Consider the following 16,742-nt stretch of genomic DNA (forward strand, 5'->3'; position numbering starts at 1 on the left):
TCTCTCAGTCTAATTTATTAATTTTTACTATATACAGATTAGTCTATATCTCTCTAACAAATGAAAAAGTTAACATTCATAAAAGAAAATTAAGAAATCTGATCTTTAAAAAATAATGAATTTTTTTTAATTTTCCATTTTCTGCAGTTTTTTTATAATTAAAAATGGTTAAAGTATTTATTCTTAAGAGATTTTATGAAAATTCTTTAAATTTTGTCAATTATTAACGCATTAATGAGCGAGAGGCTTTTATTAGGAGAAAAAATGTACGCTCTTATAACAATGACATAAACGATAATAATACTTACCGTCGTTCATGGCCATGTCCATTAGGTGCAAGTCCTCATCATTGAGTAGAGACGAAAGAAATCCGTCAGTTGTTTGGTTGATGGAATCTGTCGTCGGGGTATGATAATACATCATATCGTTAGGTTCAGACTTGTAACTTGCTCCGCTCTCTGCACCCATTGGCTCACTACTGTTTGTCAAATTCATCGATGTTGCCACAGCTGAACCCAAATTCGACGTCCCACCTGTAACAGTGAGCAGCTTAGTTCAGACAATGAAATTTCTTAGATATTTTAATTTACTGCATTCTCCTATTTTTTTTTTTTTTTGTAAAAATTGATATCATTAGTTGAAGTTTTTACGAGTGTCAGTGTATGAATGAAAAACATAAAATTGTGAATTATGTTTTAAAGATTATATAACTTATATATTAGGCTATAACTTATATTTATAGGCTTACCACAAGTACAAAAAATATTTTAATTAAATATTAAGAAAATTGGATTTCATACGCTTCTGATGTATACATTGCGTGTTAACTTCATTTATTTCAACGATACAAATTCAGTAATTCACATTGCGAAATTTTATTATATCAGAAAGGAAGAGATAATAATATAACGTTAAGATGGGAACAAAACTTTGAACACTCACCCACATTGTGGTAAGGTCCCGTTGAATTGAGATCCCCGACCGGAGGCGCTAAGGTAGGATTATGGAGCAATACGTTACGTTGCGCCTCGTAATGACTGTGACTTATACCGTGTCCTGGATACCCAGGATGCGCTGGATGTGCGAAGTGGTCCGGTGCTCCTGGCAGGGATAAAAGAGACGCGAGATCTTGCCACCGCTGTTCCATACTCATCGCTCGCATGAACGGCATGCGACCCTAAAATAAAAAAGTTCCGTTCTTTTAAAATTACAGTATTTATAAAATTATGAATGATTTTAATGCGTGTTATGTGTGTGATAAATAATCATTAATTATTTAAGAATTTCTAAATGTCTCAGAATATATGTTTCATACACTGAGAAAAAATTGCTATTGATTCAATTAAAACACGACGAGCTGTCACTTTAAGTAATTAATTCATGTATATTTTTATTGATATCAAGACCTTGATTATTAAAACAATAATAAGCCTTTGTATTCCAATAAAAATATATATGAATTAATTACTCGTGTTGGTGACAGCCCGTGATATAGATTTCAATTGAATGAACAGAATTTGTTTCTCAGTGAACACAATTTTATAATCATTCGAAACGAGAAATTCATCATTTTTAACGTGGATTATTAAAATATTTCGTAAAAAAGGTTTTATATATAATTTATAACATATAATAATTCTTAGATAACAAAAAGTCCTGTACAATTCAAAAACAAACTTGGAAAGAAAAGGGCACTAGACATCAAGCGCAAATAACTTTACGCAAACGCTGATATATAACAAGCAAAACTTATTTATTATAACAATTGTGCTTACATGGTTCAGTTCATTTTTTAACCTTCTTCAGAGACAATGTAAATTACGTAAATAAATTATAAATAAAAAATAACATAAAGTATCAAATGATGTTTAATCATAGTGAGCTCCCCCACAACTGAGAAATAAAATCTGATGTTAATTTAAAATCTAAAGTTATCTGCGCTTGATTCCTAGTGCCCTTTTCTTTCCAAGCTTATATAATTTGTATAATTAAAATATCGCAATTTTATTGAATTCTTCACATGTTGACCATTCGTTCGCGTTTGAAACCAAATCCACGAAATTTACGTGTTCGTTGACTGTCGTAGCAATTATCTTATCTGGTACATTCTATTATCATAGAATCAAACATCGATCGATCGAATGTCACACAAGAGGGATCTCGTAGCCGTCGTGCCTGTCAAATGTCAACCAGATAGACACCTGGATTCCAAAGAGGAACCCCGCTGATCGTGTAGGTGTTGGCTGCACGCAAGATCGGTAAAGGATATTAATAACAGAGGTACTACGTGTCAAAAGTATCCTTTTCCTCTCTTGTAAGGGCATCGATCGTGATCGCGTGTCAATCAATGCGGAAATTATGACAGGCGAAATTTATGATTAAGGAACGTACTGCATGTTTATAAGTGGCTACTAAATAAGTTTTTACGACAGAGGAGAGGAGCGGAGCCGATTCGCTGGAACGATATAATGTGTGACTGTTTCTGCTCAAAAAAATTACAACTGTACTATTTTTCATTTGTGTCATCAATTGTGTCTTCGCCAATACATGTAAAATATACGTTACGTGTATCATGTAAATGTGAAATAAATGTACAAATGATCATATTAAACGGTATATCACACGGGAAAATAATAAGTATCGTGTGTGTGTGTGTGTTTTAGCATATTTCTTATATCTATGTATACAACTTGGTAGCAGTGCGTAACAACAGGAAACGCGGAGTTATCTTCGATTCCTCTCTCGCGACGCGCGTTTTACGCTTTCGAGGAAAAAGCGTCTGTAAATTTCATACGGTCGAGGAGTGTAAAAATCTCTCTCTCGGCGACATGCGCGCGAAGAGAATCACGATTTGTCCGCTAATTGTGAGAGAACAGTCGCGTACTTTCACGAAATTTCTTGATTTCTTCCTGTCCCGCTCGACAAGTCGGGGCGAGGAAGGGGGGGGGGCGGGGGCAAAGAGAGACGCGAGGCTGTATATCGCGCGGCGCGGCGCGGCGCGGTGGCGTAAGCGCGGTAGTGGTGCTTGGCCTGGGTACGTACCGTACCCACACCGGCGCTTAATGCACATAGGTATTGTCGCTAATGCGCCTGGGCGCAAGAAGAAGATGAATAGGGAAGCGCTGCCGCGCGCGGCTGGCTGTGCGCGGCCGGGGCCCCGCTTGGATTGTTGTTCACGGGTGCATCAATCAGTCGCCAGTGCAATCTGTCGAGCGCGACGCCTTTAAGGCGATTCTCGCTTGTCAGCGCATCTGCCGGGGCCTGTGTGTAAGGCCGCGCGGCGCGCGGCGAAATGTAGGACGGGGGACTTTTGTTCCACCGGCGATTTGTCGTGCAGCGCGACGCGCACACCGCGCGTTTCTAATGGCCGGACTTTACGGCTCATCCTGGTTCGACGTAACGGCCGTGATTGAGTTATAGGAAAAAAGCGCGCGCCGTCGTTTAAAGCCTAGCTCTCCGCCTCTCTCTTACTCGTTCTCTCTTTTAGTTCCCCCCTGTTTTCTGTCCCGCTGCCGCCGCCGCGCGAGAAGACAGGCGGCCCGATTACTCTGTCCCGCGCGACACGGCGAGGTGCGCGACCAGCTTTCCGCCGCGCCGGGACGCGACTTCCAGTTTTCAATCATCGTCGGGAATACTCGAGATTCGTTATACCTCGTGGCGGATTAATCCGTGACGAAGATCGTTAACGGACGTCGTGGCCGCGCGCCGCAATCGCAGAAACCGGAGTCCTCGAACGGGTTGGGATCAATTTGAAGGAGAGATAAAGATGCGATTGCGCGGACTTTTTTTAATTGGCGATTTTATCTGATCCTCCGTCCACAATGCGAATATCAATACAATACGCTCAACCTGCCATTATAAACTACAGCGGAATTCTCATAAGGATGCGGGCGATGTCGTATATATACGCGAAGACTTGCCGGCTGTTAATCACGCGATTAGATGCACGATGCGTGATTTATTGGACAGCCGTTGGGGCTGCCCGACATAACGTTCATTCTGACGAATCCACGTCTCCAGATTGGTCCGGTATATCTATACGTGTGTGGTAAACGAACGTTACGCTACGCATTCCTCCTCAGCTACTGGCGCTTATGATTTATGTACCACACACAGTACGTACGGCCTCATGTACGGCGCTCACGTATGTGCGCTTCTTCCACGGCTGTGTATGATCTCGCTTCGCGTGCACGGCAGAGTCGTCGCGGAACGTATATGAATCTGCGAGAGACTGCCAGGAAAGATATCTACGGCGGCAGATGTTTGAAACGCGCTGTCGAGGACTCGCTAGATTTCTTCCGAGGTTTCTCTCTCTCTCTCTCTCTCTCTTTCTCTGTTTCCTCTCTTTACCCCCCTTTTCCCTTGCAGCTATGTGCTCTTTTTCTTCTGGTATTCATTAATATCGCAACAATCTCCGATGCCTTATCAAATCCATCACAAGAGATTCGCGTAGAAACAGATTTCTGAGATTTGTATAAAACTGATGTTACTCCGGTTCGTTAGAAAGCGCATTCATCGCCAGTATTTGCACTTGTATATTATCATTCATCGCACTACTTTAATCGGGTACGGTTTCCAATATGAAAACAATCTTGAAATCAACTCTATTATACTAATAATGAGAACAGTTTAATCGACAACTATCAATTATCAACAAAACAATGCACGCGCGATATTTAAATTAATGGGTTTATCGTTATGGTCCTTTTTTTTTTTGCGCCGAATCTGCTTCATGGAAATATCATGCTCGTCTGTTTCTCTCGTTCGGTCACCTCTCTTTAAAACGCCATAAAACGCGATCAGTCTCTCCTTTCAGGATTGTCGTCTGCAATTTTGTTTTTATTCCGCCTATATAACGTCGCGACTGCAGCGAAACTATTTCGATCTATTTGACAGTGATCAACTGACCGCTTGACACCTGCCATCACCGTCATTTAACCCATCGTCTCTCTCTCTACGGTTCTCGATCAGTTACCTCGAGTTACCTACTTTTCACCTCAACACGACGCGTGTGTTTTCGTACGTGACTGCTGGCAAAGCTCGTTTCTGTCACGAAGGTTGTGAATGAAAATATTGATGGATACGGATTCAGCCCCTCACCCTTTATACGTATCGTGGTATGTGGAAAAAAATATATTTATGTCTGCGTACCCCCGATTCATTCCTCATCGAGCTAGACATTTTTCCCAAGCTTTCGTGATCATATGTATATATTTGTAATGACAGGACCGTTCGATCGTATCTCGTCCAAGGTTGCGTAGTTTGATCAGCAAGAGACTATCCTTAACCCTCCACCGGCAGTATGGAATTTTAACTCTTTCGTTAGGGGGCTTTGAAAGAAGCAAAACAATTTTTTTCTTCTCTCGGGCTATATAAAAATCTGAAAAAATTCTAGTCACAATAGAACACCGTCCCTGTACCTTTAAATCCCAGTGTACCTTTAAATTGTTCGTCACTGTATTATTAAATATTGTAGCTTTAATTTTGTCTGCGTGAAATCAATCATTGATTTTTCAATTATTTTGTTTTCTTATAATATCTTTTAATCTAAAAAAATGTCAATATATTTTATGTTTTTGATAAAAAAAAAATTGTTTTGTTCTTATTAGTGTATCCTTTTAAAAGGGACAATGGCTCCATTACTTAATGTGCCGCTAATTTGTGTGCCTATCCACATTGACTCATTTTAACGCACAGAAACAGATAACAAATGTAAGCTAATTGTTTAAGTTAATGTTGCATAAAGCATCTTTTTAATTACTTACAATTTCAATGTACACTCAACACGCTCTCAGTTTCCATACACAACACACTGAGGTCCGGTTTTTCATTATCCATTATTAATTTATGATTAGGCTTAACCTGATGTTTCATCCAATGGACTTCATCTGTGATGTCATGAACAAAGTCCATTGGGTGAAACATCATGTTAAACTTAACCACAAGTTAACTAGATAATGAAAAACCTAAAATAAAGACAAATTTAAAATCTTGCGGTGTTGTTGGACTCATATCTCATGTCTTTCGACAAAATATTTATTATACTTTAATAGTTAAAAAATAAAATATATTATCTTTGGTATCATATTCATTAATAATTTAACTCAACAAAGTCTTTTATCTTATTTATTTGTGCTAATTTTCTTTATGATTTATTTAAATACAAAGGCACTAATAGGGACACATACAGTAATAGAGACAGTTACCCTACTTGTCAAAGCTTCAACGAGTTTTTACTATCATAGAAGTTGGATTATATTTCAATAATTTTTCACAGACTTAAATCATTAGAATTTACCATCAAAGTATCGATGGTGCCTTTGAAGACTCCATATCGCCGGCGAAGGATTAATTAGTGAAATCACTGAAAATTACATCGAAGCGCCTCGTTCAACATTCACAGATGTCGATATTGTCTGTTGTCTTTGTTGCATCCACGCGTGGCCTCAATGACCATACGAAGCCAGAAATTCGTTTCACACATCCTAGATAGCCCCAGCCGCGGAGGCGCATTATGCATTTCACAGCGCATAAGTCCAGCAGCTGCTTGGAATCCTGGCGAACGGAACGGACTGTGACGCCCCGTCGCGTTTCTTGGTTCTTGGTGAAAATTGCCTTGTCGGGGTGCGCGTATGAAGGAATTTACGGACGACAGAAGTGCGCTAAAAACTTAACTTTCTCGTGAAACTTTTGATATTACTGAAATTGACGTGCATCATGGATTTTATGAACGTGCGCTCGTATAACGCAATGAAATTTCGTATTATCATGAGTGAGCAACATTTCCAGTTAATTAATACGCCAAAGTAAATAATTGCAATTATCTTGAGACTGCCTACGTCTACGTGTGTCTAATAGAATCATTAATAATAAGATAAACTTGTTACTATTGTCATTTCAATTTAAAGGAGCGAAAATAGAAAGATGTGAGATAAATTTATATCATCAGACGCGACATGTTGATGGAACCGACATTAAGAATGAAATTGATCTTAATGCGGAAAGAAGGAAATAAATTTCACAAATGTTCCTGAACAGGCGGACGATTTCTACTGCCGACTGTATCGCGAATTTCGATAAATACCGGATGTTATGTGCACCGTTTTGTCGAGACACACCGGCGCGGCGGGCGGCCGGAAACGGCGATCTCGGTAATGCGTCATCGGCAAGTACTAATTAAAGACAGGTACGCGAGAAAAACGTGTGCATTACCGTGGTCGCTGCTGTACTCTTACGATTAATGGGCGAGGATATTAATTATGATTCATTCGGATTCATAGTCATCAGATTAATGTACAGCGGCGTGGGTTACCGCGGCCGGCGGGTTTACGCTCGCGCGCCAAGTTCCTCCGACTATCCGCCACAAGTGCATCCTAATGTCCGAGAGGAGCGCGTCTCTCTCCCATCGTCTTTCTCATTTCCATAGCATACATTTCGTTTCTCTTATTAATTTCGTCTTACGGTCTCTTCGGTCTCGCAATCCGCCACTCCGTCTCTGTTTCCATCACGCCGGATAGCCCTCTCTCACGATCTTCTTTCTCTGCTCCTTTATCTCCCCCGCACTCACTTCTTTCCCTGCCGCGATCCTCCGTCCGCCGGCTTTCTTTCTTTCTCGATTCGTAACTCGGTGTTATACGTAAATATTGTTCGGCAGTCCAAGGATACCTGGAGAGCCCTCCTCCGGCGCTCGAGGTTCTAAGCAAATATTCAAGTGCCACGGCAAATAGCACGCTACCGGCCGCTCACGGCCTAGCAAATCCTTGTGTAAAGATATATACGACGGAGAAGTCCCCGTCAATCACGGCCAAAGGTCAGCTGGTAGTTCTCTGATTCTCCGATTATGAGACCGAGCCGCAGGCGCGATACCGCGTTATCCAATAGTGCGACGAACGGCAATATAGATTTATTTATATACCGATATACTAGTTGATTGGCTCCACATAATTATCTAGCAATCAACTTATATTGCGTCACTCATTTTTTCATATTAAAGAATACTTTTTTCAAATATTTATATAAATACATGCCATATTTATAAACATAAATATATATAGATATACAAATATATCTAATTAGTGTTTATATATACAAAGTGATTCTTAGTAAGTAAAAAAAATTGACGAAGACATTCCTTTTGATTTATTTTAGAAAGAATAGATCCTATGAACATATGTCCTAAACCGTTTCGTTTTTCAAAATATAGATGAGTGTAAAAATGTATCATAGATATTAGAGAAAATGGTTTCTATTACTACATGCATGCACATTAAACTTGAATAAATTAAATTTTAGATTTACCTGAATAAATTCTAAGAATTTTCTTTTTGAAATATTTATATTTTTTTCTCAATTATAATAATCTGTACTTTGAAAACGATCAGTTTAAGATGTACATATATTCATGTTTTTTTATTTTTAAATAAGTTAAGAAATATTCTACTTATTTAAAAATCACACGTGCATAGTCTTCGTAGAAAAAATACTTTTTTTTTTAAATATGTATGTGTCGCTGTAATTATCAAGAAAAAAAGAAAAGAAAAATAAACTTAACAATTAATCAATTTTCTTTTATCATTTCTGGTAATATATTGCCAGACAATTTGTTCTAGATGTTCGCATTTATTAAAAGGATATGCATGGTTTTTTAAAGGATTAATCCAGCTGCGTTATATATGTATAGTAATACATTTTGCAACATATACCTATGTTTTCCCAATTATGGCCAAAGAGTTAATAGACTTGTCTTATTGCATTACGTATTTAAGTATAATGAACAAATGCAACAAAAAAAACAAGCCACAGAATGAGATGGACATTTCTTACATTAAAATATATATCTACCACTTCCATCCTCTCAAAGACTTTTTATTATAATAAGGATATTTTAATTATTTCAAGTTAGTTACTTCCTACACTCTGTGTTTGTCGGACCCTGCGGGTGCCTGTTGCAGTGGTAATTATTATCACGTCTTGACATATTTGAATTCATTCTCTCATTATTTACATGGAACTTCTAAGACATTGCGAGTTCTCGTTACCCGCAGGCGAACATCTACCTACTTTATATCTTTGTATGCTTAATTACTAATTATTCTTTTATAATTAATCCCTCTGCTGTATTGAGCGATTTAAGTATGTATTCCGTGGATCTCGCAGTAGTGGAAAAATAAACTTTAAATTTGATGTATCACACACATACGCACACGCACACAAATAATAAATATTATAATGATAAAAAATAGCAATTATTCATTACTTTTTACATTATTCTGAACAATTTATTCGTCATTATTGCTTGTGAAATTATGAAAAAGAAAAAATTAATTATCGTATACCGAACTAATTTGTACTCCGAATAAAAAAAGTTTACTAAATAATTTAGCAATAAAGATTTAAGACAAAATTTCATAATTTCGATATTTTGAAATTTCGAAAAAATTTATTAATCACATTTTCCTAGATTTGTCCTGCGAATGCCATTAACATTTCTTTCAGAAAATTCGTTTCATAACAAAATAAAAGTTTTCTTTTATACTTGTAGCTTTAATGGCAGACATTGGTCTCGGTTACGGTTTGAATGAAACGTCATTATTGTAATCTATAAAGAAGACAATCTCTTTGGGATAATCCAATTTAATTGTGGGGAAAGAATGTCCTCTGGAGGATCCTATACTGTTGTCAGAGTTTCGGTCACCTTTGGTATTTTAAAACTTCGAAATCGCCACATTCAAGCGAGAAACCTGCTACACACAGGTACCTGCCGAATACTTACGAATTCTTACCAGCTGTTTACAAGATAGATGGTTAAGAACTTTTCTACACTTTCCTTTCTGCGGCCTTTCTTATCCTTTCGCATTTCAAAGGATGTCATTTTTTGAAGCCTAAACTATTGTATAAAATATGACAAATGAATTTATTCTAATGATTCGCTCAAATAGATAGATGATTTCAATATACTTTTTCTAATTTAGTGCACAATCCGATCTGTTATGCGTATTCAATTGTCCTTCGAGAGCATGAGCTCAATAAACTTCATAAAAAATGACTACATAATTTATAAAGAGTAAGAATTAAAAATCAAGATTTATATATCAAGGACGTCTTCTTTACACTAGCATAAACTTCTGATATATTTTGCGTAACATATTACAAGTATACTCAATGAAATTAATATAATCACACGATTTCCTACATCTTCAAACGCAAATAATTCATAATTTCTAAGACACATATGTGATGAAGACTATGAACCGTCTGTGATAGAAGTGGATGAAAAAAGTTCGCGTGAAACCAAAGCTCTACCACATACCCGAGGCTCTCGTAGAAGCAGCTTTCTCCTCACAAAGGAAATAAAAAAAAAAGAAAAAAAGGATCCGACGATAACGTCGGAACGTGTGCCACCCGACTGTAATGGGTCGCATTACGTGTCCGTCGTTTGTATCTCCGATGTATACGCTAACATGTAGCAATTACAGGTGACTGAGGTCAGTGTTAATATGACGGTCGCGTGAGAGAGCAGCTCCAAAAATGATATGGCTCGCGAGCGGCGACGGCGCGTTTTCTTGCGTAAGCCTTCCATATAATACGCACGACACATCCTCCTCCGTAGGCAAAGGTCCCGGGCGTAGGAATATATTAATTTAGTGTACTCATTACGTATTGAAAGACCCACGGACGCGGCGTGCGGAGTATGTAATACTTCTCCGACGGCGGTTGCGTGTAATGACAGTTCTACATGTGCGGGATGCAAGGTCGCATGACTGTATGTGTGTGTGTGTGTGTGTGTGTGTGTGTGTGTGTGTGTGCGTGCGTGTGCACGCGCACGCATGATCACTATGGAAGCGAATTTTAGCGACATGTCAAACTATAAACCGCTCTTTAACATACGTATCCTCAAATAAAGCTACGTACAGTTACAATGCCTCATTATAAAACGCGATCGAGATTTGGTAAAAACAAACGCCATTTTGACTGGTTATTTTAATCCTTCTAATTATTACACGTCACATTCTCATGTAAGACAGCCGTTGTATATTTAGGTTTACTTCCAACGTTTCGCGAATAATTTGCGTTTAGTTAGAGTCTGAATACAAAAGCTGAGTAGTTTTTTTTTTTTTTTTTTTTTTCCGTAAGAAAAACAGGTTACGTTTCTCGAATTAATTGCAGTGAACACAGTCCATCGCTAAGTATTCCTAGCTATTAATTCCGATACGTCTTTTTTATCCACGGAGCCTTGCTCACGAGACCTTGCCGCCAATCTCTACCTATTTATTCGTTGAATCCACATACGCGTGTGATGGGGTTATCGTATCTGTTATCATATTATGAATTTTTATTTGGCTATCGCTAATATTGCGCAATTAACGTAATCTACCTGCAAAAGACCTTCGTCCAATATCAGACTCCAACATTCTGTATTTCCTTGGTACGTGTGCTCGTTCGTCTGCGGATGAGGTTTGACGAGGGCTTGCTGCACGTCGTTCATGTGTATCTTTTTCACTCAAAATATAAATTAGGCACGAGATACGCACCGGGTACTGACGTGAAATTAATCAAATACTATTAAAGTAACAACTTTCTTCACACGACCTTTTTTTTCTTTTTTTTCATAAAACTTCCATCCCGCGGCAAGAATTGCACATTTATCCGTTGGCACGCAAATTTGAATTAATTTTAATCAGGTACGGTTTTTTTCTTAGTGAATAGTATCGCGTTATTCCAGGATGTTATTCCTGCATTCGGATATTTCAGTCCATTAGCGATTCTGCGATACATAAAATATCATTTTGAGAGGTACGACGAGGAGATTTGTGTATTCAACGTGGGCGGTCTCACGAAGTGACGTGAGAAGGGTTTCTTGGCCTCGTTCAAATCGCTTCGAGCCTCGTACAAATGAACGTGATGCGTTTCATAGAGATAGTCATTGTACTAGGTAGCTTTATCACTCGCACACTTATATCTCACGTAGTTTAATCTCCGTCTCGATAGCGTATTACGCATCGTAGAATTTACTGTTCACGTAACACCGATTCAAGATCCTTGAGATTAGACCGCAGACGTACGAAACTTTATGCAAATTATCAACCTCGCGACGGTAGAGCCACCGGCTCGTCAAATATACAAGGCTGGAACAGAGCGGTCGCGGAAGTCCAACGATCTCATTTTGCAACCAGTTTTTCATTGACAATACAAAGTGTCTTCCCGGCGATGTCTGGGCGGGAAACTCGGTTGGTATCCTCGAAGGCGTGGTCTCCCAGCTCGAGATCTTAACTTCTTTTTCTTCTCCTTCTGCGAGAACCGTTTGAACGTCGCACTATCGGCGGAATCGCGCTCGAGTATAAAGAAACCTTCCGCAACCGTTTATCGCGCTCATCTACGAAGCGGATGTTCGCCAAGCGAGATTCGCCTTCCCTCAGGTGATCGTCGGAGGTGACTTTTCCGCGAGATTAGCGTTCACTTCCAGCCGCGTGTCGTCCGCGAATGTCAGCGCCGACGTTCAGGATCACAAACATCGCGATCGCGTCCACCGCGGTTCATAGTAGTAGGGGCCCGTGCCACCTCTCCCATTGGCGGGTCTTTTCAGACTTGCTCCTCCACGTGCACGCGAAGAAGTCACACGTACGCGTTGCGTCACGTCTCACGCTGGATGGACTCGCCGTGGACTATCCTGGTAGGTCATTGTCACGATCGTCTTCTCTTACAACGACGTGATTTCTCGACGGGACGCATTGTATGATGTGCTCCGGACAACAGTGTCGGAATTCAAGTCCAGGGAAACGTCAACTTTCTAGAAGGGTTCCTCAGGATGATTTTCAGTTCATAGCGTGGCTTCATCTTGAGTTATGTCTTACGTACACTTGATTGACCCGCTCATGCATTTTAAGGATCTAATGTGTGTTTATTTCGAATTCAATACAAGTAAATGTATTAAAATATAAATAAATGTATTGATAGGTATATATAAATATAGATATTAATATATGTGTAAATGTATATGGTAAGATTTATTATTAACATTTCAATGCATTAAAATAAGTGCATTCTTTTTATAGATCTGATATAAAAAGTAATTCATGTTATTATTTGCTTTTCTTGGCAAGCAATGGTTCCTGGTTTCACGTTTCTGAGTTATTAAAAAGATAAGAAAACGATTATTATATTACGTTTGTATATACAACTATAATCGAATTGCCATTTGCATTATCGTCCAGCTACTGTCTGTGATAAAGTTTAATTTATGTTTTATATAAAACACACGCCGCGAATAAAACAGGCGGCTCAAGAAGTATCAGGCTTACGCGCATAGCTTTCTCTAATGGGTATGATCCATTCGAATCTAAAACTTGTTTCGCGCGTGCTATAAAATTCTATAATGCTATAAAGCGATAATGAGGAAAGAATCTGAAATGCCGTGCGATATCCCTTATAAATAAAGTACTAAATGAGAATAGATACCATAACTTGTACTCTGGAGTAAAAAAATAATTTTTGAAAACGTGAAAAGAAAGTCTCTTTTAACGATTATTTTAATTTCTTGAGAAACAGATACGGTATCCAAAATATCCCAATTATTAAAAAAGAAATAAAAAGCATTAATTATAGCAAGTGGAGTTCTTTCTCGAAAACGATTATCGTCGTTAATTATCACTGAATTTTTTTAAATCGTAAAGAAATAAATTGTTGTGTACCATTGCAGTATATTACGTTGAGCAAATTGTCACTGGTAATAAATCATAAACGAATTCTTCCGGAAAGATCTCTTACAGCGATATAGCAAGTTATACAAGCACATAGTAACCCAACAAGTAATAATTATAATCAACAAGCTAGCCTTTTGCGACTGTAAAAAAATGCGGAAATCTGCGATTGCCACCAAATATAAACAGCACACTTTAACTGTCCAAAATGACAGTATAATACTCCTATTAAAACAAGTTGTAACGGCCATTTATGATTGCCGTGTTTAGATTGTTGTATAGGCATGAAACTTGTGAAAGAATCGGTACACAGATTCAGCAATGCAATCGCATTGAAGTTTTAAAGGAGAGATGCATATAAGATATTTTGATATCTTTAATGAAAATATTTGGTATCCTTAATGAAAACTAAACGCGCAACATTAAATTGCAAAATACTACAGTAAACATGTACTTAAAGCGTAATTATAACAATAAAAACAAAAGAATATTTTGAAACTTTTTTATTAACTATTAAAAATATTGTATCACCAAGAGTTTTGTAAAAAAAAATCTCAAATATGTTTTTTTCGAACTAGAATTTTGCTCCAAATTATTTGTATTTCAGATTTCTGTGTGTTATATTATTTTAATGGTATAACAATAATAATCGTAAAAATTAAAGTTTCCAAAATTAATTTTTTTCGTGATATAGATACAGAAGTGATCCATTTTCAATTGCGTTATTACATTATAAAAAATACCGTTACGACGTATAATTATGGGGGCCTCTTAAAAGGGGGTGTGCGCCGCGGGAATGGAGCCACGGCGTTTTCGCGGTCAACGTTGTAAATAAAGAGTGTCCCGTTTATGGATCGTAAACGCCGCTCTAACTATGCGCGCCGTTCTTATCTTCCCGACGTTTGTTTCCTACTTCGTATATCACCGGCTGTACCGTGTGGTATCATCGCGCGTCATTGCGAACCTCTCATTAAAGGAATGTCGAAAAATCGCAAATGCGGCGGTTATTCCCGGCGACAACATTCGCAGCACTTTCAGCGTCTCTCAAAACTACAACCGCGTATATTACGAACTAAAAGTATCAAGACGACAGAAAGGTCGCTCTAGTTAAACGTCAAGTTAGACCATCTTACATCACAGCCGTATCAAAGCATACACCTGCTCTAAGTGCAAAATGATTTAAAATAAAGTTAAGCCTAGGCAATTTGTTTACATAAAGATTATTGAGATGTATTAAGCGACATCGGAGATTGTTATTACAGTGACGATAATTCAACATCCATGACACTCGATTAGAAACCGCGTCGGATAGTTCAAGATAATTTTTCATTGATTCATTTATAACGACATGTACGTTCGATAGGAGAAGCCTGTGTACTTTGTACATAAATCATTATACATTGTCGCAATCATAGTGACATTGTATACGCAGTAATGAGAGGCACTGGCCTTGGTTCTAACCTACAGGCAATGAAATCAGGGTCGCTCGTACCTGGAAGGAGCGGTGGTGTGGATGATGGGGATGATGAAACTGCGGTGTGTGAATCATGTCGCCGGTCTCGGGATCCTCGCACCTAGAAGATGACTTCGCGACCTCGGCGTTACTCGAGGCGGTAATAGCCGCGTCGCCCTCTGCACTTGCGGAGTCCTCGGTGGTATCTTCTTTCTTCTTCTTCTTCTTCACTTCCGGCTTCGTTTCCTAATAATCAATCTTTATATAATGATCATAATATTGCAACTTCACCGAGGAGCGAAACGCGTTAATCACATAAAATTTAAGTATTCCAATACATTCAACGTATATAAATATCTTTCCATCACGAAGAGATTCAAATAACATCAGGCATATACTAATGGAACATTACGTCATTATAATATATATAATATAATATTTAAATAGAGTTTGGAGAAGAAAGACTATTATATTAAAAAAGAATCAACAAAATAATTAATGCTAATTTTACACGAATTTTCGGTTTGTATTATAAACAGTATTATAAAAGATATATTTATAAAAATTAAATATAAAAGTAAATACAATTTTGTTATTTTTTGCAAAGTGGCTAACTTAGTACTGTAATACAGACAAAATATTAACTATTTTGCACAAAGCGTCAAATTGTAGTTACTTTCAAATAGAAGATACGAAGTTCCACAAACCTCTGATTGAGCCTCATCGAGGCCAACGAGCTGAAGCGCCTCTTCGAGATTAAATTCGTCGGGCAAGCCCAGAGTATCGTTGCTAAGCAGACCTTCTACACCGGTGCTTTCCAAGAGACTACCTCCGAGTAATTCTGAAGTAAAATCATGCTCAAGTCCTAGAGTGTCGTTTAGACCGAGAGAATCATCAGTTAAATCAGCCAAAGGATGATTGTCCAAAGCCAACGATGCTTCGTTGAGAAGCGGATCGTCCTCTTCGACGATGCTACTTCCACTTCCGTTCTGACTGCCAGAGCTGAGAATGTATTCGCCTGTAAAGAATTATATATTCGCTCGAGATGATCGATTGAAACTTATTGTTATAGCTAAATTGTTTCAAGAACGACGATTGATGAAAAAGAGACGTGTTTCTAATATTATATGATTCATCGTGAGAAATATGCATGCTTTGAAGCGGCACGATGAAACATAAGCGAGCGTAAACAAGTTCGCGTGTAGTCGCAAGGTTCACGTAGAGATCATCCAAGAATACTTAATTAGTCGTCTGATTGCGATGTTATACAGGTTTCTTATCCATCCTATTATGCAACTTTGTCCTGACACGAAATCGACAACTGTTACTTTGTATACATTCTATAATTTTCATCCAGCAATGTAGTCATTATGGAACACTTTGTAAATTTTTGTTCTATTTTTACATTGTTGTATTGTTAAAAGTTAAATGACATAATTATGTAATGATATATTACGATAATGATTAGATATATGATATAATTATGCATACAGAATATTTATATGCTATTTATATTATATTTAAATTCAAAGATAAAAGTCGTTTGCATACTTTTATATATTTGCAAAGATTAAAGATTAAGAATCGGAATG

At 37.9% G+C, this 16,742-nt stretch overlaps 1 protein-coding gene across 1 annotated transcript in view; it reads right to left on the bottom strand.

Moving 5' to 3' along the window:
• cnc (NFE2 like bZIP transcription factor cap-n-collar) overlaps positions 1-16,124 on the bottom strand; it is a 49,088-nt gene extending 32,964 nt beyond the window's left edge. Inside the window, exons 1-4 of the mRNA XM_018540625.1 lie at positions 15,858-16,124; positions 15,190-15,396; positions 943-1,177; positions 309-533 (exon numbers count right to left, since the gene is read on the bottom strand). Coding sequence (XP_018396127.1) covers positions 309-533; positions 943-1,177; positions 15,190-15,246 — 517 coding nt within the window. The 5' untranslated portion in view covers positions 15,247-15,396; positions 15,858-16,124. The remainder of the gene's footprint in view (positions 1-308; positions 534-942; positions 1,178-15,189; positions 15,397-15,857) is intronic.
• Between the last annotated feature and the right edge of the window lie 618 nt (positions 16,125-16,742).

This window comes from Cyphomyrmex costatus, unplaced genomic scaffold, assembly GCF_001594065.2.
Source record: "Cyphomyrmex costatus isolate MS0001 unplaced genomic scaffold, Ccosl1.0 scaffold255, whole genome shotgun sequence".
NCBI classification, from domain to species: Eukaryota; Metazoa; Arthropoda; class Insecta; order Hymenoptera; family Formicidae; genus Cyphomyrmex; species Cyphomyrmex costatus.